Raw genomic sequence first — 23,409 nt, 5'->3', positions numbered from 1 at the left:
TCACAATCACCTCCAGGTCTGCAGTCACTAAACTGTTGCCCTTCACTCTAGTTTCAACACTGCACTCTGCTCTGAGTGAGACGATTGAGATTGAGATAGAAAAGAAACTAGACACACAAATGGGGACGGGGGGACGGGGGGGGGGGGGGGGTTGGGGATGGTGTGGTGGGGTGCTGCCTTGGCACGAGTTCAGCTGAGCCAGACAGTGGAGCAGTCAGCAGTCAGACACAGACGCAGGCGGACAAAAAAAAGGGAAATGCAGCAATTAACAGTATTACATTCATCATGATTGAGCAAAAAAGCCCCAGGTCAGCAGTGGTCATTGCAACAGCACGCGCACACAACGCTGCAGAGGGGTCCAGGCTGGCCATGGTTGTAAAGCGCTTGCTGGTGATTCATGTCCATCTGTCTGTCTTGGCTTTGGCTTGCCACGGTGTCATGCTTTGTCATTGGGCCTGACTCAGACCTCACAGCCGCGCTCCGCTTGCAGCCATGAGCTCGGGTGGCCAAGCTAGTGCCTGCGCGTGGGCAGAGTCTCACTGTCACTCAAGCGCTGTCCGGCCAGGACCAGGTGCCGTGATTGGTCCCAGTCCAGCTGGCAGGTGAGGGTACGGTAGGTTTAGAAAGAAAGAGAAAGAGAGTGATAGAGAGAGAGAGGGAGAAGAGAGAGAGCGAGAGAAAAAAGGGAAGAGAGAGAGAAAGCTGTGGGTCCTTTGTGTGAGGTTGGCTGGCGTGGGCGGACGAACTGCAATACCATATGGCTCATAGTGATGAGTAAGAGCACACCTGACCCCTGTCTTGCACCTGCCACTGAGGATCAAAGACTTGAATGTGCGTGTGTGTGTGTGTGTGTGTGTGTGTCAATACATGTGCATGTACATGTGTTTGTATTTGTTTTTGTGCGTGTGAATTCATGCTCAATTTCAATTTGCTGTGACTGCATGTCCAGACAGAACCGTTCCCACCCATACACATGTTGAAGAGGACACACACACACACACACACACACACACACCGAGAGAGTGAGAGACAAACACACTTTTTATCTCGTGTAGTAGTCTCCATTCACAATGACTTGCGTGCCATGGTGCTTAACAGTTCTCATATGAAATCCATTAACCGCTAATGGGCTGCTAACAAACTCTTAAACCATACATAGACTTGAAGAGGATTTTTAAGGTAACAAAGGTGATCCAACAGCACACAGGTATGTGCAGTTGACCTGACCAAGCACATGGTGGTGGACGAGGAAAAATCTTTCATGGCTGAGAGCGGAGACAGCAGCAGCAGCAGCAGCAGCAGCAGCAGCAGCAGCAGCAGCCAGTGCCTCTGGGCGAGAGACGCGTGTGCCAGTGAACCCAATAACCCCATCTGCCTGCTTCTGAGGCGTCCTTCCCAGCGCGTCGTCACCAAGCGCAGACAGACAGAGAGAGAGAGAGAGAAGAACATAGAAAATATAAGAGAAGAGAGAGAAAGGAGGAAAAAGAAAGAGAGAGAGAATGAAAGAGTAAGAGAAAAAGAAAGAGGGACAGAGAGAAAGAAAAAGAGAAGGAGGTGGGGGGGAAGGGGGATTCTGTTAGACAACAACATCAGTGGAGCACAAAGACGAGGAAGACAAAAAGTAGCTAGATAAGTACCCCCTTCCCTTTCTCCATGGGACAAAATACAGACATCACAAAGACCACAGCCAACTGATCTTGCAGCAGCATGTTCTCTCTTTGCTGCCATGAAGCAAGGTGAAAGAAGCTGAATTTGTGCACATTTCATGGGTTTCTGTTGTGCATTTGGGCTTCTCCTCTCTCCCTTATTGTCCGCTATTTCACTTTATTTTGATCATATCATTCTATTTTGATCATATCATTCTATGTTGATCATATCAATCTATTTTGATCATATCATTTTATTTTTCAAAACAGGGAAGCATAGTTCAATTTGGGATGAAAGAGAAGATGAGAGCGTGGACACATGAAAGCAAATCCTTTTCTATCCGGGCTGGGAGCTTTAATCTGCTGAGTAGATGCAAGTGTGTTGTTAAAAAGGGAGGAAGTCAGATTTGCAGAGAAAACTGACAAAGAAGAGGATGAGAGACAATGAGACGAAGAGACAGGAAGTGACACAGACAGAAATCTCTCCCTCAAATGGAACCATATCAACCGACCAACCATATCAAAAGACACATGGAGAGAGAGTGTGTGTGTGTGTGTGTGTGTGTTGGGTTGAGTGTGTGTGTCTGTGTGGCATGTGGTGTGGTCAGGGGAGGCGTCTGGACACACTGCCCTCTCAAAGCCCCCTGCAAATCGGAGCAGCTGAGGCCGAAGCAGGGCCAGTTCTGGAGGAAATGGAAACATCTACCAGCTACTGACTACATGGTCCAGTTCACCAGCCACGCTACAGAAAAACATTATTTGGTGTCTGAAATCTACCAGTAACGTCCACATTTTAATAGCCTTTGGTTGGTGGCTGGTGCTCATGTCTACCCCTTGTGCTCCATGCAGGCTCCAGTCTGCCCAGTGCTCGCTCGCTCACTCTCTCTCTCTCGCTCAGCCAGGCCTCTAGCACTCCCTCACTGGAGCATCCCCTGCCCAGCCTCCCAGCACTCAGCCTACTGTACAGCAACCACAGACTGACCTGGCCTTCCTCCACACACACACACACACACACTGGCCTCCACACACACACCCTGGCCTCCACACACACACCCTGGCCTCCACACACACAGCCTGGCATCCACACACAGCCCACTGCTGCTCTGTAGCACAGAGACCTTTGTGTGTCTGCGTGACCTTTGTGTGTCTGCGTGACCTTTGTGTGGCTGCGTGACCTTTGTGTGCCTGTGAGCTTTGTCTCTCTATTCGTTTCTCTGTCTAGCTCAATTGAAGCAGTGAGGAACACCCTCGATGCACAGTAATGTGTGCAGGGGTGACTGAGGGTGGGCACTACCATAATGTGTGCAGGGGTGACTGAGGGTGGGCACCACCATAATGCTTTACATGCATTATTACGCCTCTGTGCAGTTCCCCAAAAATGTTTCATCCATTTATTTATTTATTTATTTATTTACTGCTGGCTGTTTTGGCTCTTTGTTCTCACGGTCTGAGTGGATTCTGTCTTTCTTTCATTCTCTCTTTCACTCTTTTTTTTTTCTTTTCCTCTAACCATGAGCGGTGAGATGTGCCGAGAGGTTTCTCTGGGGTGCTCTGGCAGGCTGGTGGCTTCTTGCTTTGGTGACACAAAAGCAGCTGCATCCTGTGTATATGAGAGAGCTGAACCCCCATGCTGCATTCACACACACCACACACATGCACACACACACACACACACACACACACACACACACACACACACAAACACACACACACACAAACACACACACACACACACACACAGACAAACACACACAGAACTGTTTACACAACCAAGCAGCATGCCTTGGGCTCTCCCACACCTGCTCCTGTCTCCCCCAGGAAGATAACAAGCTCAGTTATGGGTGTTGTGTTTGCAGCGCTGCACACATACACACCTTCTACTGTCTGACTTATTCGTTTTTCATTGTCCCATTGATTAGTATTGTGGTGGGTTGTATAAATGCTGTTGTTATCCTTCGCTGACCAAAGCAAGTTATCAGGGTGCACACTAATAAGCTGTCAAGCACCCATACACATTCATTCATAATGTTAAACACACAGAGTGAGTTGATTGCAGGTGTCATAAAGGCGGTTCTAATAGCACCAGGGAGGAGAGGGAACTGACAGGATTGCAGTCACAAGAATGGGAGGAATTACTGGAAGACAGGACACTCTGGACACTGTGTTTGGCAATCAACAATGGACGCCCTGTTTTATGGTTACTGAAGATACTATACTATGTCACCCAAACAGATTCTGGTAAGCAGTTATCAGCCCAGTAGTGCTTTCTTCCTGGAGAAGAGAGATTAAAAATCACCTCGAGTCAACATGCCGTTTGGTTGGAGTGCAACAGAGCGGGTAAGAGCAGTAGAAAGGGCTGAATGACATGCACACTTCTGATTGGTAGAAGTTTTGGGCTAGTCTCCAAAGCAACAACAGAGGTCTGGGAAGACACCACCCACTGAAAGAGCCAAAACATTACATTACATTGCATTACAGTACATTGTAAAGAAAGAATTGATCATGAAATTATTTACAACCATAAACATATCAGGATGCAATACATTGTTGATGCAAAATTAAATTGCATACAAAAAATATATAATACAAGAAAACATATAGGCAAATTGTTAACAGTAAGACCAGATCAATCTAACAGTTAGTTCCTTGCAGTTATCCAGCTTACAATATATGAGATGGGAATGTGGTGAAATCTGTAACAATATACAGTACAGTACAGTGTGATGATGAAAGAATACTGCATTAACAAACATACCCACACATTTACAAACATGTTATTTACACATGTTCCCTGAAAAAAGGGGGCAGTCCTACCCCCTCTTTGTTAAAAATGATTCTCAGTATTTCTCAGTGTTGCTTAATTTTTGTTGTTGTTATGCTCTTTGTGGGATAAAAGTAGGCCTACATGGTAAGCAGCCCCGACACGCATCAACTATAAATGGGGTTTTCGTGACACTGTGGTCATTTTTTCTTCTAAAGCTCACCCAAGGGCACCCTCTTTGACAGCGAAGGGGAAAAACAAGGTTAATCAAGTACATTAGGTTTTTGATAAACATAATAACTGTGTTCAAAATACCCACTCTCCAGGATACCAAGGCTGAGGGTGCAGCACCCCACCGAGCCAATGGCAATCCTGTTACCACCAGCAACAAGCCCGTGTTTGATCTTGTCGGGGGAGCCCCCGCGTCCCATTGGCCGAGGCTCTCCCATCGCTCAGGCAGCGGCCCCTCCCCCTCGACCGGCTCATCCACACAGATTATGGAGCATCACCAAAACAAAAAGGGCTTACTTTTGTTTTCCAGCAATGGCAGAGCTCGGCTGTCAAAACACACGGACTGTTTTGAGTTCCTGTAGGAGGGGAAAAGTGCAGAAGCAGTAGTAGTAGTAGTGGGAAAGAGGGAGGGGGGAAAAACGAGAGGAGTAGATTCCTTGTTGCTAGGGACCCCCAATGTTTTTCCAGGGCAGATATGATGTGATCTTGTGAAATAGTCACTGTACACTTTGCCGGAGAGCATTGCATCAGCTTGACAGTCTTAACTATATGTGCATTCTTCAACAGCACAATCCAATAAGCTCTGGCCATTAGTTTCTTAATGCACAGAGGAATGTGTGCTGCTTCACACATATTTACATTCCTTGTCACAACATCACATCAGCGTCATTACTCATGATCTCGGATGATGCACGAGTTTGTACATTTCCATTCTCATTCCTATCATAATTTGCACCAAGGATAAAAGGAATAACTTGATGAATCTGTGATGCTGCAGTTAACGAGTGACTACCAATTGAATAATATTGTTTTGCATATTTGACAAGCCAGTATTAGTCATACTGTGTGTTTTGCACAATGAAGTCGTCACCGCATCACACCCCGAAAAAGCTTGTGGTTCATTGTAGGCTTGTAGCAGAGAAGAACAAAGCACTATCTTCAGCCAAACAAGAATATTGTGAACTGAGAGCACAAAAGGAAGATCTGAGTTATGCCTTTCATTCTAACCTGACTGTACGAAACATTTACTATTTTTGGACAAAGGGTGAAACCCCACAGTATGAGTTACAACTAACACAACTTCTGTTGGACTAGACAAAAAGACAAAATATGTTACTGTCCTGGAGCTTTTAAGGATGGATACTTTGAAGATGATGTTTTTGTTAGGTGTTCACTGGAGTACCACACATAGCATTGTGATCTCGCACCGCATCTATGTGAGGGTCTGTTTGGGCGGGCACTTGGATGCCAGGCATTTCTCCGACGTCGCAAGGCACCACCCCCTCGCCAGCCCCTATTAGGCCATTGCTAACTCTGGACTCCGCAGAGAATGCGCAAGGAGCTGCCAAATATCTGGAGAATGCACGGATGCCTGCTGCTCATATCACAGGCCTTGTGATGGTCGGCCTGGCCGGCGCTCCTTCATCTCCGGATAGCTCTGTGATGTCACCCCATTGTAGGACAAGCACAGGGAGAGCGTGGCGAAAGTGTTTGTCGAGTGCTGCGACGGCACCGAAAATAGAGCCTGCCACATTTCTAAAAGGAGAGTGCGGGATTTGGCACCTCCTCTGCAAAGACGTGACCCAGATGGGTCAAACTCAAAAAGACTTTTGCAAATATGCCTGAGAGGAAGCTCCACTATATGGCAAACTGAGGCAAATTAGCCAATACATTTTAGGCAGCATTTAAAAAAACACTTGAAACTTCAAAGTTGTTCACCCACAGGTGCTGCTAGATAATTTGAGCCCTATGACAGACCATAATTCTGGGCCCTCCGATAATATAGCCTATAGTATTATTGGTGGGGGGGGGGGCTCTCTGGGGGCCCCCTGTCAGTGCCGGGCCCTTAGAATCGTCCTAACTTCCTCCCCCTAGAGGCGCCCCTGTGTTCACCCTGTCATGCCACAAGCTTAATGCTATTTTAATAACTATATCCTACCACAGATTAAAATGGGCCACTGATCAAATTCCTTGGACAAATACCCCTGCATATCTTTAAAGCAACCCCTCCACTTCTCTACTCCCCACTTCCAGGGCCAAGTGCTTGTTCTCATACCATGAGGTGGGAGGACTGCGGATATTCAGCATGGCTGCTTCTGCTGCTGCTATTCTGGGAGTGCTCGCTCACCCAATACAGCCCCCTCCACCTCACTTATCTCATTAGAGGTTACATAAAGGGACAAGCCTAGATCCCTGGTGGAGAATTCAGAGCTATGCAGACTGCAGAACAAGAATAAAGGAGGTTTGTAACCATTCACTGGCCTCGTCTGCCCAGGTCTCAGGCTTGCAAAAATGTTCAACACAATACTTTAAAGCATGCTGGGCATTTCGATGTGTAGACATTAGACAGACATCCTCTGTTGGTCACAACAACCATGAAATCAAATGATAAACAAATACACTGAAAACTATTTCAAACTGCATAATCGACATTGCAAACAAGTTTGAGGGACCATGGAAGCCCCTGGAAGTGGAACCCTTGAACCCTAGAGACGTTTCAGGAAGCCCATGCCACACTGGAGCAAGAGTCAGGGCACGCAGCCAGCCGTGCTGAACTGGCCCATGAGGTCATGGCATTAATCTCTCCCAGGTGACAGGCAGTACACACTGTCCCGTATGGCCCCGTCTGGAGCTCCAGTCAACAAGGCACTCAGAGCCAACTCTAGAAGCGTTCAATAACTCTAGAAACACTGCAACACTCTAGGTGGCGTTCAATAACTCCAGTGAATTGGAGACAACGACGCCTAACAGGAGTTTGTTTCTGAGGACAACGCAGATTGACGCCACCAACATTGTGTTGTGCTTCGTTTCCAGTGTCAAAATGCTTTGTTTTCTGATATCATGCCAGTCAGGTGTGCAACACAGTCTGAGAGCTGTTTTGTGTTTTTGCATCATCTGCAGTCATGTGTGTTGTATTTGGCAGATGTGTGTTTTTTTCAGTGCCTCTGTTGTGCTTCAAGTCATGCTGCAGCAGCAGATCACCATGACACAGGGGAGGGGAGGAGGGGGTCTTCCTTTGTTGTCTTCCATCTGCAACACATCTCTTCTGGGGTTTTTTTTTTTCAGTTTAGCTTCTTTCTGTTAGTTTTGGTTTAAAGTGCACCTGCTGCACATGGATTAAGGGCAGCATTACTGAAAGTAGTATGACACAAACAGAGACAGAGTAATATAACTGAAGGGGCATTTGAAGGGAGCACAGACACCAACCAAGGCTAAATGTCACATCTAGTGATCATAATGCAAGTGAAACTAAATTCATCAAGCTGCCTGTGTGAGTTGACACTTGAATGTCTAATGGCTTCTTCCTTTGATCATGGCACACCAGTTCCAAGAATAAAACAACATAACATCCTTGACAGAAATTACAAACAGTTCTGTTAAACTCCCAATTCAATTAATTGTTGAGCTTATTCAATGAATTCCAAAAAATCATAGTTACTGGATCTATAAACAAATATGTCATTTTTCTCAATGCAATGGTGATACAGCTATATATTTCATACTGACTGACTGTCACTTGACATCAATCATATGACAGCACTGCTGAAGTGGACCGGAAAGACGCAACCTCATGGAGTCGCGCGTCCTGACAGCACTCTGTTTCCATCAACCACACGTCCATGTGAACCACAGCCACACAAGAAGAGGATGTCCCACTTGCCACACGTGATCTTCGCATCTCCTGGTTTCAATTGTGTGGTGTAAGCAACTTATAAATGTAGAATATGATATTGTGCCTGCACATATGCACCTAAGAGTTGTGAATATATGTATGTGTATATATATATATATCAGGTGCAGACACATTATATAGGTTACTGTGGCAAAAACAACCGCAATTTTATATATTCTAAAAACCACAGGAAACAGTATTATGGTTGTGATAGTTCTGTAATAGCAGCAAGCACAGCATTATAATATGTGTATTGCAAGGCTAACTTATGTTTCCGCAGGTGCTGAGTTTGTTATAAACAGAGGACTGGGGCAACTGCTGGTGTCCTTGACCTGAAAAAGTATCCTACTGCCTGAGAAATGATGACGCCTAACACGAGTGGTCATCTCACCTGCCCATGTTTGTGAAACGTCCGTTCAGCTTGAACAGCAAACGGCAGGAGGCCTGCCCTCCTTTCCTGTAAGGATCATTCCTGTAATTCTTGTCATGTGGGTGAGACTGGCTGCAGGCTGGACGCCCAATGACCCGGGGGAATTCCACAGCCTCCACTACCTCTTGCTTTCTTGCAAATCTCTACTCTGAACCCCCCCACCCCCAACTCCTTTGATCATCAGCACACGTGTGTCTAGTGTGTACACTCATCTGTGCAGTTGCTGAAAAAAAAAGCTGTGATAACCCTTTAAGTGATGTCTTAACTGTAGAGTGGGCAGATAAAAATCAGTGTCTGTGTGTGTGTGTGTGTGTGTGTGTGCACGTGTGTGTGTGTGTGTGTGTATGTGTGAGCGTATCTGTGTATATGTGTGGGTGTGAAGTTAGTCAGCTTTCCTTTTCTCTCTGAGAGCTTTAATCTAAGCAGAACCTGTTACAGCTGGCATTTACCCTGGGTGCACCTGACCTTTAAAGCTGGCCTACACTGTACTATGTGCTGCTGGCCCTGCAGCTCCTGCTAACAATCAGCCTCTGCATATCTTACACAGCTACACAAGCAAGCTGACCAAATTTAGTATTACTACACTTGCGTTTGCATAATACATTGAGAGCAATCGAGAGGACTTCAGCACATGTGTCCAAATAGGCTTGTCACATTTGCATGTGGGGAGTTCTCTCTGCAGTACCCAATGGACTGGACTGTGCAATAAGATGTTGCACCAGCAGGTCCTGGCACTGTCCACCGAAGACACCCCCCCCCCCCCCCCCCGCACCGAGCTCTTACACTGCGCAGCTGGTGAAAGGTCAGGGCGCATGGCTGAAAGAGAGGAGTGAGTGTGTCAGAGAGAGAGAGAGAGAGAACCTAACCACGACTATGTCGCAACTGTTCTCCCACGAGGTCTCAGCAGCATGCTTGCTAACAGCCTGCCATTCCTCCTCCAAAATCTGCCTAGTGTGCAGTCTCGTATCTCACTAGCCTGGCATGACTGAACAAATGGAGCATTCTTTTCTGCATATTGCATTGCTCAAGCATTACATTACATACCAAACAAGCAACTGACACAAGTGATAATGGATAAACTTTTGAAATATTTATTTATGTCTGCAAATTGTTTAACAGAATCATTGCATTTTGTTTTTACTAGAACATCTCTTTTCCATCATTTCGGCATAACAAAGATGACTTAGTGATTTTGTCTGAAAGTCCATCCAGAAACAACTAGCTTCATTGCCAGGGGAAGCTAACACCATTGCTTCAATCAGTAATGTCCCATAATCTTATAAAATCCACCATGCCATTTCAGGTTCATTTCACGCATCAGTCCAGTTCCTTCCTTGTTTCCCTTTAGAAACTCTCAAAGTCCATCTATCCACATTCCAGTTTTGACGTTTCGACTCCTCCATCTTTCTTTCCCATCCAAGATTGCAAGTGTGGAGGGTGTGATGGAATCATACTGTATCCAACACATAAGTCCGTCTCGACTCGGTCAACTCCTCGTCGACTTTCCCAGAACTTTCCTGTACCCATCTAGTCCATCTTCATCTTTCAGCGCCAGCACGCCATTCCAGAGAGAGTCCCCGAAATCTGGAGGTACGCTTTGCATCCTCCGCTATCAGAGTGGGAACTTCACACTCGGTGATTCGGAATAGGTTCCTTTTCCTTCTCTTGCAGAAGCGTAGAGAAGTGGCCCAGTTCAGCGCTCGGGGAGGGTGATTGTCGGCACCCACTCATACATGCCGCGGCTCTCTTCGCAGAACAGCCGGAGTTTGTCTAAAGCAGGATCCTTCCACGAGTCCACATTGGGGCTCTGCAATAACAAGGCGCACAAGAATTAGCATGACCCAAACACGAACTTAACCTACAAATAGCTGCAGCATAAATGGCATGGTAGGTTAAACAGGAACTGAAGCGGTGCCAAAGCTTACCGTGACAAGAATACAGTGAGCGTCTTTAGGTTCCTCCGACTCGTCAGTGCCAACAATACCGGCAAGGCGCTCGATGTCATTCACCCTCACGATGTTGATGTCGTTGTCAAAGCAAAAAGCCTGGATGAGGGTGAAGTGGATCTGGAGGGCAATGTCGCATTCGTACTCCTCGTCAGTCGCTAACACGCAGAATGCCACATTGTCTGGATCACTGTTGAATGACAATGACACTTGGTTAGAAACGGATTCAAATAAGCCTTTCATTTAACTATAGCAAAGATACTTATCAGGTTCCAGAAAGATTAGCTGCTTTACTTACACATTCATGACTTTTGCTGATTCGTATACCCCAACTGTCAAGCAGTCTTGTTTCTTCGCCGAAACGAGTAGCTCCTCCAAAGCAGTACCGATGACCTGCATTCTGTGGAAAAGAGAATAACGAGTTAAGTCACTATTGTAAGCAATTGCGCAGTAAATGCATTCATTATTGTGTTGCACTACGATGCCTCAAAACAAGTGCCTTACCTGTCAGTTGTTTCAGAGTTATCTTGTCCGTGAACTTCCTCAAGAGTCATGGTTGATGTAGGCTAGTCCACAAAGGTTTAGATCCTAGTTCGTTCACTGTGTGCGCTCTGGGCTGAAGATAGAACAGAGAGAAAAGTCAGCGCTTAAATACCGGGTTAGGACTGTTTCTCGGCAGTGGGGTTGACTCTCTCGCAATCGTCGTCGCTGATTGGCTCCTGCTCCGCTCCGCACCACCACAACACTCTCTGCCTGTAAACACCCCACGTGGGAGGATTACTGCAATCTGGGCTGCCCCGTGTCAATAGCCTGTACTTCTGTACAAATAAATGAGTTATAGCAAAAGTCAAAATGCAGCGGCTGCGCCCATTTTCACCGTAAGAGCCGTTAGAGCTCCAATGGCCAGTTTTACTAATACATTGGTCAGTAACAATCATGATAATAATAGGCTATTTTTCATGTAGGCCTAAGATACAATGTCCAGTCTGCGCATAGGCAAAATAGCACAATTTGCGAAACCTGTAAGACACTTTCATAGGAATATTGCAGCATTGCATTTCGACATTGTTACATTTGTATTTGGTACAAAAAATAACCCACATATGCAATTCTTGATTGTGCTTGACACACGCCTCTTATTTGCATTTGCAAAGACATCCCCTAATTCGTCAAGTCTTTGGCGTGTGGCGACTGAGTGCAGGAAACAACCCCCAACCCCTACAATGAGCGCGTGCCCCACCTGCTTTCTGCTGAAAGCGCCTCACAAAAGAGGCACGCGCGACACTCGGTTATTACAGCGGACGCTTCTTTTGTTCTGCGAGCAACTGCCCCTTTTTTTAGCTGCTATCCCAACAGCCTGAAAAAAAGTGCTTTGTGTTTAAGTGTCTTTACGAGTGCACAGTAACTTCTAGATTTAAGGTTAAACAATAAAAAATAATTTGCCAAACTGGCATTTGAATAGGCCTATGGCTTTAAATCATTGTTGAGGATTTTTGGGCATTCATATTCTTTTCCGAAAATGCAAACATCACTCTTTGATTATATAACCAATGTAGTCTTGGGGATTCCAGCAAATTAATATTTTTGCAGACTGTAAGTGGCTGTGGCACAAAATGAGTTTTGTGAATTGCTCAGCCTCCACAACACCACGATTAAGTTCTCTTACATCGCCATCTGTTGGTAGTCGTACAAACATGTAGTCCTACGCTGTTGCGTTATGAATCTTTGGTTGAAAGTTTCACCTTGTTCACAACGTGCAAATTTAAGCGAATAAAAATTGTGATTTTCTTTTGATGGCATTAATCTATATGCAGACCAATGCACACTTCGAACATTAGGCTACTGAACTGCATAGTGTTGCTCTGTCACTGAGAGTGACCTAGTCCAGTGTTTTTCAACCACTGTGCCGGGGCACACGCCGTGAGAGATCAGGTGTGCCGCAGAAAATTACCCAAATGTCACTCACTGGTCAACTCAACTGTTGCATCAAAGAATTTATAACCACATGTGCTCTCATTGATTGTATGATTGCACTATTTGTGGTATGCAGGCATTGTACAACGGGGCCCCATATCCACTATTCACAGAATCACATATCCAGTTCATAACAATTAAATTAGATAGTCACCTACAAATGAAACAGGGCGCTTGTTTTATTGAGCAGGTCTTGCATAGAAGCCATAATAAGGCCATATCTGTATTATTTGAAATTTTAGGCTATGGTATGTTTATTTTTTCTTCACACAGGATGTTAGTGTGCCGTGGGACATTTTAAGTGTCAAAAGTGTGCCGTGGCACAAAAAAGGTTGAAAAACACTGACCTAGTCATTCCGATAAGAAAGTCAATGGCGCCATCTGTTGTTTATCAAAGAGCATCACAATAGCCTACCACTTGTCAAGGTTATTATGCAGAATGTAAATTATTAAATATTTACAGTAAACTATGTTGATGTTTGCGGTATTTAGCTACAATGACAATTCCCCGTCCACACCCATGATCCATCCATACCAATGCACTGTGTCTGAGATTTTCAGTATAGATTTCAGTGAGATTTTAAGTAGGCTATATCCTATCGACTGTTTTAGGTTTGGCATGGCTTAGTTCAATTCATCAGAATATCTGAGAAAAGTAAGATGGTTTCCTCAGGTCATCTTGTGTCTTGATTCACGCATGCATGGCCAAAATGATCCCACTGTCACTTAGTTTTTTCTCAGTTGCTTTGACGCATTTCTCAGAATTGTAATTCTCAAAACTCCATATATCATCTTATCACTTGTCCACATCATTGACGCAGTTTCTCCCCCTCTTGACCAAATTCGAACATCGATGCAACTGATTTTGTACAAATGTCTGCTGTTTTTTTTTTTTTTTTTAATTTCCAATGGCTAATGTCATCATGTTAGTCAACATGCACTATACTGGCTCCCTGCTGAATAGTCCTACCCCATAAAACAAATTGGCCTTATTTCATTGCTTGTGTCATTACATGCAAATGTGTTGAACAGCTGTCATAACTAGGCTAGTTATCTCTGTGTCTTCCCCTCTTCTCTACACTCTCCCTTCCTCCGCACATTTCTTCATTCTCCATCTGCTCACCTCCTCCCACTAAAAGCCTCTCTCCTCTCACCTTCTCTTTGCTGCACACCAGGGAGCTGCTGGATGTACAGGTGTTATCGCAGGTGCTGCTCCTACCCAGGGCCGTTCTCCTGCAGGACCCATGCTAACTGGCTTCTCAGCTTTTGGGCCGTCTGGCCCAGATAGTCTCCCAAGACAAACCAGTGGCTCCAGGTAAACACACTGAATTTCTACCATAGAGTTCACAAACTCAGGTAATAAAAAATATATTTTTTCTCAATAAGCTCTCCAGTTTAATAGACATTACAACATAGATAGGCTACCATACAACAGTTAGGTCAGGACAGGTTGAATGATGTCTTTCCATGAGGTGCTTACAACCGAATTATAACTGTGGCGAAAACGTTTAGGCCTACTAACCCCTCTCCCTCTCGAATGATATCCCAGACCCTTTGTATATTGTTGTAGAACTTTGTTTAGTGCATACAGGAAGGAAATCACAATAGTGAAACTGCATATGACCGCAACATTAGGCTAAAACTAACTACACATCAAAGATATACACAATACTTCTATGATGCTTTGTAACACCTCTATTAATATCTGTAGCCTGTTCTTTGTCCTATAGTACTTCTAGTATGTCCCAAAATCTAATGTAACTATACCATCTACAGCAGTGTTTCCCAAAGTCATGGGTCGCGACCCACGGGTGGGTCGTAGGAGATTTTATTTGGGTCGCCAGCACAATTTATGTTGTGTTATAGGCCTATACCATTTGTCATTTGATACCAGGAAAGCTAACAGTTTTCTATTAGGATGTAGTTTGCTAACTACCACAGTCACGGTTTTGTCATAAAAGCTCATGAAACTGGCGCATGAAACTGGGGGACGCATGAAACTGGCGGACGAACGCATCTCAGAGGGGGTGCCAGAGCTTGGATATCTACCTCTGAAAATGAAACCGTTCTGTGGGGCGCCTGCCATGTACCTCGCAGTTGCAAACCACAAGGGACATGAATCCGCCTATTTGCACTACCATTAACAGCTCCTCAACTTTACCGATTAAAATCTAGTGGCCGTGCTGTCAACTAAAGCAGACATCCATAAACCTGACATAAGGCCATTCAATTTGCATGTAGATAGTTTCGATTGTAGATGCAATCTTTAAAGTTAATAGTACCTCCTCACATTCTTATTTCTGATTTAAAATGCACAACAGTGCATTATATTAGGCTACAATTTAAATGGACATTTTAAACACTATTCCTCTCGTTTTCTACCTCGCTATCTCCAAAGTAAAGGCGCATTCTTCCGGCTATTGCGCAAAAGCCTCTTGTTCTGATATAACGACTAGACTATAGGCTATAAATATAATATAATACAACAATACAATATAACGACTTGAGTTATTTGCTGTTTACATCGGAATTGACGTCCACAGTGTTATGGACCCATTTGTCTGCAAAGCAACGTGGCCTACATAATTTGTTTTTAGAAATACAGGAGGGCAGTTCCAGCGTTATGGATGTGACAATTGGACTCATATTGGTAAACAAAATGCCTTAGAGTGGGGGCAAAATTAGTATCAGTGAATTAATTTGCATTACTTTTAATGTAACCTCGGTCCTCTGAATACTGAGAAATCCTCAAATTTCATATAATCAATTTCATCCTAAGAATACAAGGCATTTTATCAGCGTTATGGATGTGACATGAAATGGACACACTTTTGTGAGAGATTACAGGTTTTCTACAAACTCTGAATTTTGAAGGAAACTGTCGAAACTGATATATGTAGCATGAAGGAGACTTGAATGAACACAAAAAGTGTGTTTTTGAAACTATGCGTCATTTTCGTAATGCATTATGTAGGAAAAACTGGCGTTATGGATGTGACGGTTTCACGTTATGGATGTGACGTGTCTGAACCAGTCCTCGACAAACTACATAAAACACATAAGTAGTGAATTTTGATATGAAACAATTGAAATAGTAATCATGAAAAACTAGCGATGAAATTATTGCTTCCTCAGTGCCCACTAAGATCCACAGGAAGAATCAGGACAAGTCATTTAAAATATAAAATATATTTTTTTTACAGTCATCAATTTTGGTCAGTGATTCCCGGGTTACTGAAACACCAGGGAACATAATACTTGGTGGCCACTCCCCTAAATAACTAGCCCTACCTGAACCTTTGCACCCAAGATGACAAAATATTTATGGTATGTTAGTCTCAAGAGCCCGCATCAACCTAACCCATACCCACTCATTTGTGATTTGCACACATAAAGTACATGCACGCGCACGTGCACACACGCACACACACACACACACACACGCACGCACGCACGCACGCACGCACACATACACATAAACACATACAGACAGGCAAGCACACACACACACACGTGAAACAAGCAATGTAGCTCGACTACGCCACCCAATTGTAGAGCTGGGACTCTATTAAATAAATTAACCTTATATTTTACTCACAAGTTCGTTTAGTTTGGTGGGAGCAACACAACAGATTTACCCAGACAATGGAAGTGACTCGGCCTGGCGGTCATATTGCTTTTTATACTGCTATGCAGCCTGGCCCATAGACTTAGCCGCTAAAGAGTAGGCATACAACAAGTGCTGGTGGTGTTCACCCACCCAACTGTCCCAGCTATACCGAACTTGCTGGTTCTTTACACCCAAGGCTACATCCACAGGCAATCGAACATGCCGTCCAAACATCAGGTACGAAGGTGCGTACCCGGTAGAGCTGTGTAAGGTGGCGTTGTAAGCTTGGACGAGGGCAGGGAGATGTTCAGGCCAGCGACTTTGCTTTTCATCCTCCAAAGTCCGCAGCATGCTCAGGAGGGTCTGGTTAAGTCGTTCGCACATACCATTTCCCTGGGGGTGGTACGGAGTTGTCCTACTCTTAGAGATGCCATAAAGGCTACATAGTTCGGCCACCAGCTGGGATTCGAAATTTGGGCCTTGGTCCGAATGGAATCTCATCGGACACCCAAAGGTCTGTATAACAGATTGCCACAGGACCCTAGCAGTGGTCCTCGCTGTCTGGTCCCTTGTGGGGATAGCCCAGGCATAGCGGCTGAACATATCAGTCATTACTAGAATGTTTTGATATGGGTCATGGGGCCTCCCTAAAGAAAGGAAGTCCAGCTCGATAACCTCAAGGGGGAAGGACACAGTAAAGGGTTTCAGGGGCGCTTTAGGCGCAGCATCAACTTTTTTAACCTGGCAATGGGGACACAGGGAGTGGTATTGTTGTACCTGGGTCTGCATACCTGGCCAAAAGAAGTGTCGACGTAGGCAACTTATGGTTCTCTCCACTCCCAAGTGTCCAACAGCATTGTGATGTTTCTCCCACACCTCCTTGCGTTGTTGAGTAGGGCAGACAACCTGGAGTCGAGCTTCATGGGTGTTATAGTCAGTAACTCGACGACAAAACACCATCCCACATCACCAGCCTTGCCCTTTGTTGCAGCAGCTGTTTTACCCCAAGCGGAGCAGCTCGCCCCTCTGGCCCCCTTGGAAACTTCCCACTTTCCACATACCTCCGCACTAGGTCCAGGTCCTCGTCCTCAAGTTGTTTGGCTCGCCAACCTTCCATTGTCTGTCCTGTTGATTGTTCATCTGCCACAGCCACCACAGCACCTAGAGGGGTTTCAACAGGTACTCTGGAAAGGGCATCTGCATTGGCATTCTCCCTACCGGAACGATACTTCATGTGGTAGTCGAAGGCAGCTAGTTGGGCTACCCACCTTTGTTCCGTAGCCCCCAGGCGGGCGGTCTGCAAGTGGGCTACAGGATTATTGTCGGTGTAAACAATCACTCTGGCCCCCATCAAATAGTCTTTCCATTTTTCTACTATGGCCCACTTTAAGGCCAGCAATTCCAATTTAAAGGAGCTGTAGTTAGCATCATTTTTCTCACTAGGATGCAGGCTCCTGCTGGCATAGGCCACAACTCGCTCACGCCCATCCTGTAGCTGGGCTAAGACAGCTCCCAGACCAGCATTACTTGCATCAGTGTATAACACATTAGTCAGACCAAGAGATCCGGCGAGAGCCTGTTCTCTTATCTGCAGGGGCTCCAATTAAGAGGGCATTCAAGGGGCGTGCTATCTTCGCAAAATTGGCAACAAAGCGACGATAGTAACCTGCTAAGCCTAAGAAGTCACGTACCTCTTTTATGGTGGTTGGAACCGGCCATCCTGTCACAGCAGTGACCTTGGTAGGGTCTGGTTTCACTCCTTCTTCCGTGACCACATGGCCCAGGAACCTTACTTCCCTCCGTAACAGCTGGCACCCTCAGTTACCTCAGTTTGAGCTACCCTCAGTTTAAGCCCATGGTGCTGCAGTCGCTCAAAGACAGCCTCCAGGTGGCGCAGTGAGAGGAAAAGTCGGGGGAGTAGACTATAATATCGTCCAAATAAACGAGTACAGAGTCAGCGATTTGGCCACTCAAGCATTGCTGCATAAGCCGTTGAAACGTGGCCGGCGCATTGCAGAGGCCAAAGGGCATCCTCTGAAACTCATATAGTCCTAGTGGGGTAGTGAATGCGGTCTTGGGTCGGTCTCGGGGGTCAACTCCAACCTGCCAGTAGCCACTGGTTAAGTCAAGTGTGGTGAACCAGGAGGCTTGGGTCAGGGAGGTTAGAGTCTCCTCTATACGGGGGAGCGGGAAGGCATCTTTATGAGTCAAAGAGTTTAATTTACGATAGTCGACGCAAAAGCGCCAACTGCCGTCTTTCTTGCGGACCATCACGATGGGTGCAGCCCAAGGGCTGGAGCTGGGCTGAATGACCTTCTCCAACATATCTGCTAGCAGGATGCGCATTTCTTGGTACATCATAGGCGGTAGGGGGCGGTATTTTTCCCTTACTGGGGGCGCATTGCTAGTGTGGATTTGGTGTTGCACCGCATCAGTATGCCCAAAGTCCTCCTCATGGAGGGCAAACACCCTGACCCACCTCTGTAGAAGGGCTTTAAAGTCTTGCTTCTGTTGTTCAGTCAAGTCATCTCGGCCTTGTAAATCTTTTAATACCTCGACAATATGTCCAGTGCGGCCACACCTGCGACATATAGGCTTACCGTCTGCAGCCCAGGTATTAGGTGTATAGGACTGGAACCTCCTCCTAGGTGACGGCTGATAGGGGTGTTGCGGGCATTGCATAGGCTCACCTGCAGCGGGTTGTTACTGCTGGGTCATTTCTTGCCTTAACGCGTTCATCTGCCCCCTCACTTCCTGGAGGAGCTCCCGTCGGAAAGTCTCAGCCCAGTCATCCTTCCCTGTTGTTAATTTAGAAGCAGAGGACTCACCCACAGCTTGAGCTACGATTTCATGTCCAGCCCAAGGTCGCTGTTCACGTTCCAGCAAAAATATTTCTTCCAGTACTGTGTTAAAGGTGGCATCCGGGTTATGGCGTGCATAGGTCCTGATTGTGCTCCTCAGCTCTGCATTACGGAGTCCCATCAAGAGCTGGTCTAACAGGTAACTTTCATCAAGGGGGCCATCTGGGTCTCGTTTCTTTAGTCTACAAAACAAATCCCGCAGTCTGAGAACATAGGCTCTCACACTCTCACTAGCGGTTTGTATGCAGCTAAAAAATTGAGATCTTAAGTTTGCCACAGGGACCTGATCTCCATACAGGGTGTCTAGATGTTTTAAAATTTTTGCTACAGTATCACGGTCTGCACCCCCTAAAACACAAACCTCCCGCTTAGCTTCATCTGTTAATGCCCCCAATACTATACTGACTTTTTGCTGTTCATTAAACTCCCGTGCCTGCAGTAAACCCTGAATTTGTTCTTTCCACTCACTGAATTTTAAATCACCACCCACCCCTTTAAAATTTAGGGATCCACGGTGCACCCGCATAAATTGGCATCATTTTTTAAAAAATAAACAAAAAAATGTGTAAACAAAAGTTAAACAACTATACAGTTTGAGTGACCTGTGTGAAGCTCCAAACCAAATCCTGCCAACTACCGCCAAATGTGATACAAGCAATGTAGCTCGACTATGCCACCCAATTGTAGAGCTGGGACTCTGTTAAATAAGTTAACCTTATATTTTACTCACAAGTTCGTTTAGTTTGGTGGGAGCAACACAACAGATTTACCCAGACAACAATTTTTGTATAAAAATATATTTATTACAATCTCTGATTACAAAAATAAAAAGGGGTACACCAAACAAAGAGAAGGCCACCAGTATCTCCATAGATAACACAGCAGAAGCACAGCACCACACTAGAAGAGCAACAATCGTGCAATACCAAATTAAATCACTGCAATTCGTGAATATGCATAGGCTATATATATATATATATATATATATATATATATATATATATATATATATATATATATATATGGGAATATGACTACGGCAGACAGTCTGGAGCACTCCAATTTAGTGAGACGTAGATCTTAACCTCAGACGAGGGAAGACAGCATAGCCTGACACAGGGCGTCACTCACCAATAAACTGGGAGCAGACGAATCTGGCTCCCAGTCCTGTTGAACAGCGCTCCACAAAACCACAGGCTCAGGACGGACGAGGCAGGCTCCGGACAGCACAGCAGCAATCTTAGCGCAGCAGAGGACGGCAGCAATCTTTAGCGCAGCAGAGGGGGAGATGAGGACATGCAGCCAACGGATTGATAGCGGGACTGGCACATCAGCAAACTTCAGGCTTCAACACAAGCAGACAATAATCCATACGATCGTTTCAACCAAATAAGACATCGCGACTACCCAGCAATGGACATAGGGAACAGGGCTGCAACAAGCAGAGTTCACGGGATATCAGACACGCACTGTTCCAGTTCATTTGCTTTTTTAAACAGTCTGTGATTTGGCGAGGCAATTACCAACAGCTGTTCATCTCCTAATCACCTGTGGTTGGGCACTTAAGAGAAACGGGGGCGTTGCCCCACATTCTAAATCACGGTCAAACAATCACTAAGATAATGCATGTGTGGTACCCGTCAAGCGGTATACCTTCTTCACAGTCTGACTACGCCACCCCCTGATGATGGGCAGGAGGACCCACAAATCTTTCCCTGAATGTAGTGTGGCTAGTTCTGCATGTTCCCCGCAAAGGGACAGTTGACAAGAGGCAGATATGCAAATGTATCTCAAATTTATTACAAATTAGTACAAAAGGTGTAGAAAAGTTATCAGGATCGATCTTAAAATACTGCTATAATCAACTGGTGGATTTTTCCTCAGTCTAAGAAGGTCGGATCAGCCAATGCAAAACCCCTGCTCAGGAGGACCCTGGTGAGACAGAAAAAAACAGGAGACAGCACCCCAACACCAGACAAAGCATGCAACACAGCAAGCACTACACACTCAAGATGTTCAGATACCACTACAAAATATTACATGTGTTCTGTTGCAGCAAACACTACACACTTAAGGTCTTTAGATACCACTACAAAATATCACACCGTGTTGTAGTTATAGTACACACCAAGACAGTGTCTCCCAATGTGGTCCCTTGGCAAGAAGGGGCAAAGCATCAGTGTGGATCCGGCCTTGTACAGGGATAGCCTAAGCAGAAGACATAGTTAGGGAGGAGGACCACCAGCATCAATAGCACCACTAGTTAATGTACAATGCTACTATGAATGGGGCACATGGGTGGTAGGCCCAGAGGCAGAGTCACAGATAACCAAACAAACAAACAAACACAATAAAGAAATGCATACTAATTACAGGAAAACAGTGGCTGGCCTGGTCCCTTTTCAGGAGAGAACAAGCATGTTAGTTGCCAGCCTCATTAAACAACATAGCATAGTCCACTCAAACATAGCTAGAAAATATAGGCCTACTTTTCAATATGCTCAACTGTCCACAGCTCATTGACACATGAGGGCAAAAAAAGGTGAATGTTCTGTTGCTACGGACAGAGAAAGTAGTTTAAGACATGTTCAAAAGTAGGTATAAAACATTCAATGGATATTAAGAAATGTGCATATTAAGAAATTTACCAATGCAGCCCAGCAGCTCAGGTCACAATGAGGTGATCACAAATGTTAAAACTCCATGCAGAAGCCCGTGTCCTCCGTGAAGAGCAGACACAACCTTCTAGAAATTACCCTGATAAAATGAAATAAATAAGTATTAAAATTCAAATGGCAGTGATTAAACATGCTCTACCATGACCAACAGTACCTGCATGAAAAGGGAGCCCAACTCGCACAATAGTGTCCAGCACCAGCACAAAGAGAATCTGACTTGCAGCCAGCAAACACTTATCACTTCCTAATTAGTCATGTGACTTCAAGACATCATGTGATCCTAGGTGTTGTGTGGATGTGATGCAGCTATGTGTGCCTGTTTGTGTAGATCCCCACACATGCATAGTAAAATAAATCACAAAAGAACACCAAATCAAATTAAGAAAAAGGGAAAACAGTGCCAAATACACACATGAAAACACAACATGAAATAAAATAGACCACAATCTCACCATATGACACACACACATGCACAAACACCCACCCACATGAATGCAGACACATAAACACACACACACAGGCACGCATATGCTTGTGCGCATGGAAACACACACACGCACACACACACATAAACACACAAACACAGGCACGCATACGCACATGCACACACACAGACACACACACACACAGACACACACACACACACACACACTCTTATAAACAAAAGCAAACTCACATATGCACACACTCATTTACATGCACATGAGTTGCAGGAGTAGGAGATGGAGAGAAATTGACAAGCGTGATTTATTTTTGCGAAGAGAATATGCAGGACTGAGAGGCGGTCCTATTTTGTACCGCTATGCGGTACATCTAGTTTATTGCTGCCGTTACAAATGTTACTCTGTGGGTATTAGCTACAGAGGACCTGACACTTCAAATGCTGGCATATCGCGTCACATTTAAAATTAAACTGTGTTAAGCAGACGTGAGCGGCAGGCTGAACACATCTGCAACGAAGGAGGTTGCTATGTTAACTCCAGCTGCAAAGTCAGCCATCTTCACCAGCTAACACGATAATCCAGTTACTGTACAACAACAGTATGACAGTTACAGGAAAATAATCGCTCAGATTTTCGTTATTAGGCCACTTGAAAATAGGCTATGTCTAGGCTAATCACTGGAGGTATTTTAATATTATGTTTGTTTTGCTAATAGTTAGGCAAGGCCTCCTTGTGGTTTTGATCAACCTAATAATCTTTAAAATGCCAATTGTAGGCCTAAACACTAAGGTGAAATGCGTTGAAACTGACATGCCACTAGAACAGACGTTTTATCGGCTTTGAGGTATAACAAAGTCTCCAGTCTTGTAAATTCACATTATGTAACATCCATAACGTCACATCCATAACGCACCATTAAAGTTTTTAAAAGTAAGAAAGGGGCACAATTTGGTCATCACACTTTACATTGATATAAATCAGCTTTGCACAGACACTATGGACATTGTCGCATCAACACTGTATGTGTAGCATAAACTTTTCCTATAAAACGTTATGGATGTGACATGCATGGAACTTGCTGACTTAAAAACAAAAGCCTTACAAATGTAAGGAGTTGTGCTCTTAAATGCAAGCTGAGCATAGACATTACTCTACC

General features: G+C 45.0%; 1 protein-coding gene and 1 long non-coding RNA gene across 2 annotated transcripts; both read right to left on the bottom strand.

The window, feature by feature from the left end:
- Positions 1-9,809: 9,809 nt before the first annotated feature.
- On the bottom strand, positions 9,810-11,326 carry gadd45ga (growth arrest and DNA-damage-inducible, gamma a). The gene is made up of 4 exons (XM_076289776.1): positions 11,192-11,326; positions 10,986-11,087; positions 10,667-10,877; positions 9,810-10,548 (listed from the first exon to the last, which is right to left on the bottom strand). Exons 1-4 carry the CDS (start codon positions 11,239-11,241, stop codon positions 10,435-10,437), a joined length of 477 nt encoding a protein of 158 aa, XP_076145891.1. The 5' UTR covers positions 11,242-11,326; the 3' UTR covers positions 9,810-10,434.
- A 9,374-nt stretch (positions 11,327-20,700) lies between these two features.
- On the bottom strand, positions 20,701-22,117 carry LOC143128098 (uncharacterized). Its single transcript, XR_012987806.1, has 3 exons — positions 21,965-22,117; positions 21,781-21,889; positions 20,701-21,689 (listed from the first exon to the last, which is right to left on the bottom strand). It is a non-coding gene; the product is annotated as an uncharacterized LOC143128098 (long non-coding RNA).
- Positions 22,118-23,409: the final 1,292 nt, after the last annotated feature.

Source organism: Alosa pseudoharengus, unplaced genomic scaffold, assembly GCF_046254945.1.
Source record: "Alosa pseudoharengus isolate Yale_2024_CS ecotype anadromous, Long Island Sound unplaced genomic scaffold, YU_APseudo_1.1 YU_APseudo_1.1_scf_17, whole genome shotgun sequence".
NCBI classification, from domain to species: Eukaryota; Metazoa; Chordata; class Actinopteri; order Clupeiformes; family Clupeidae; genus Alosa; species Alosa pseudoharengus.
This window is presented reverse-complemented; position numbering and strand designations above follow the sequence as displayed.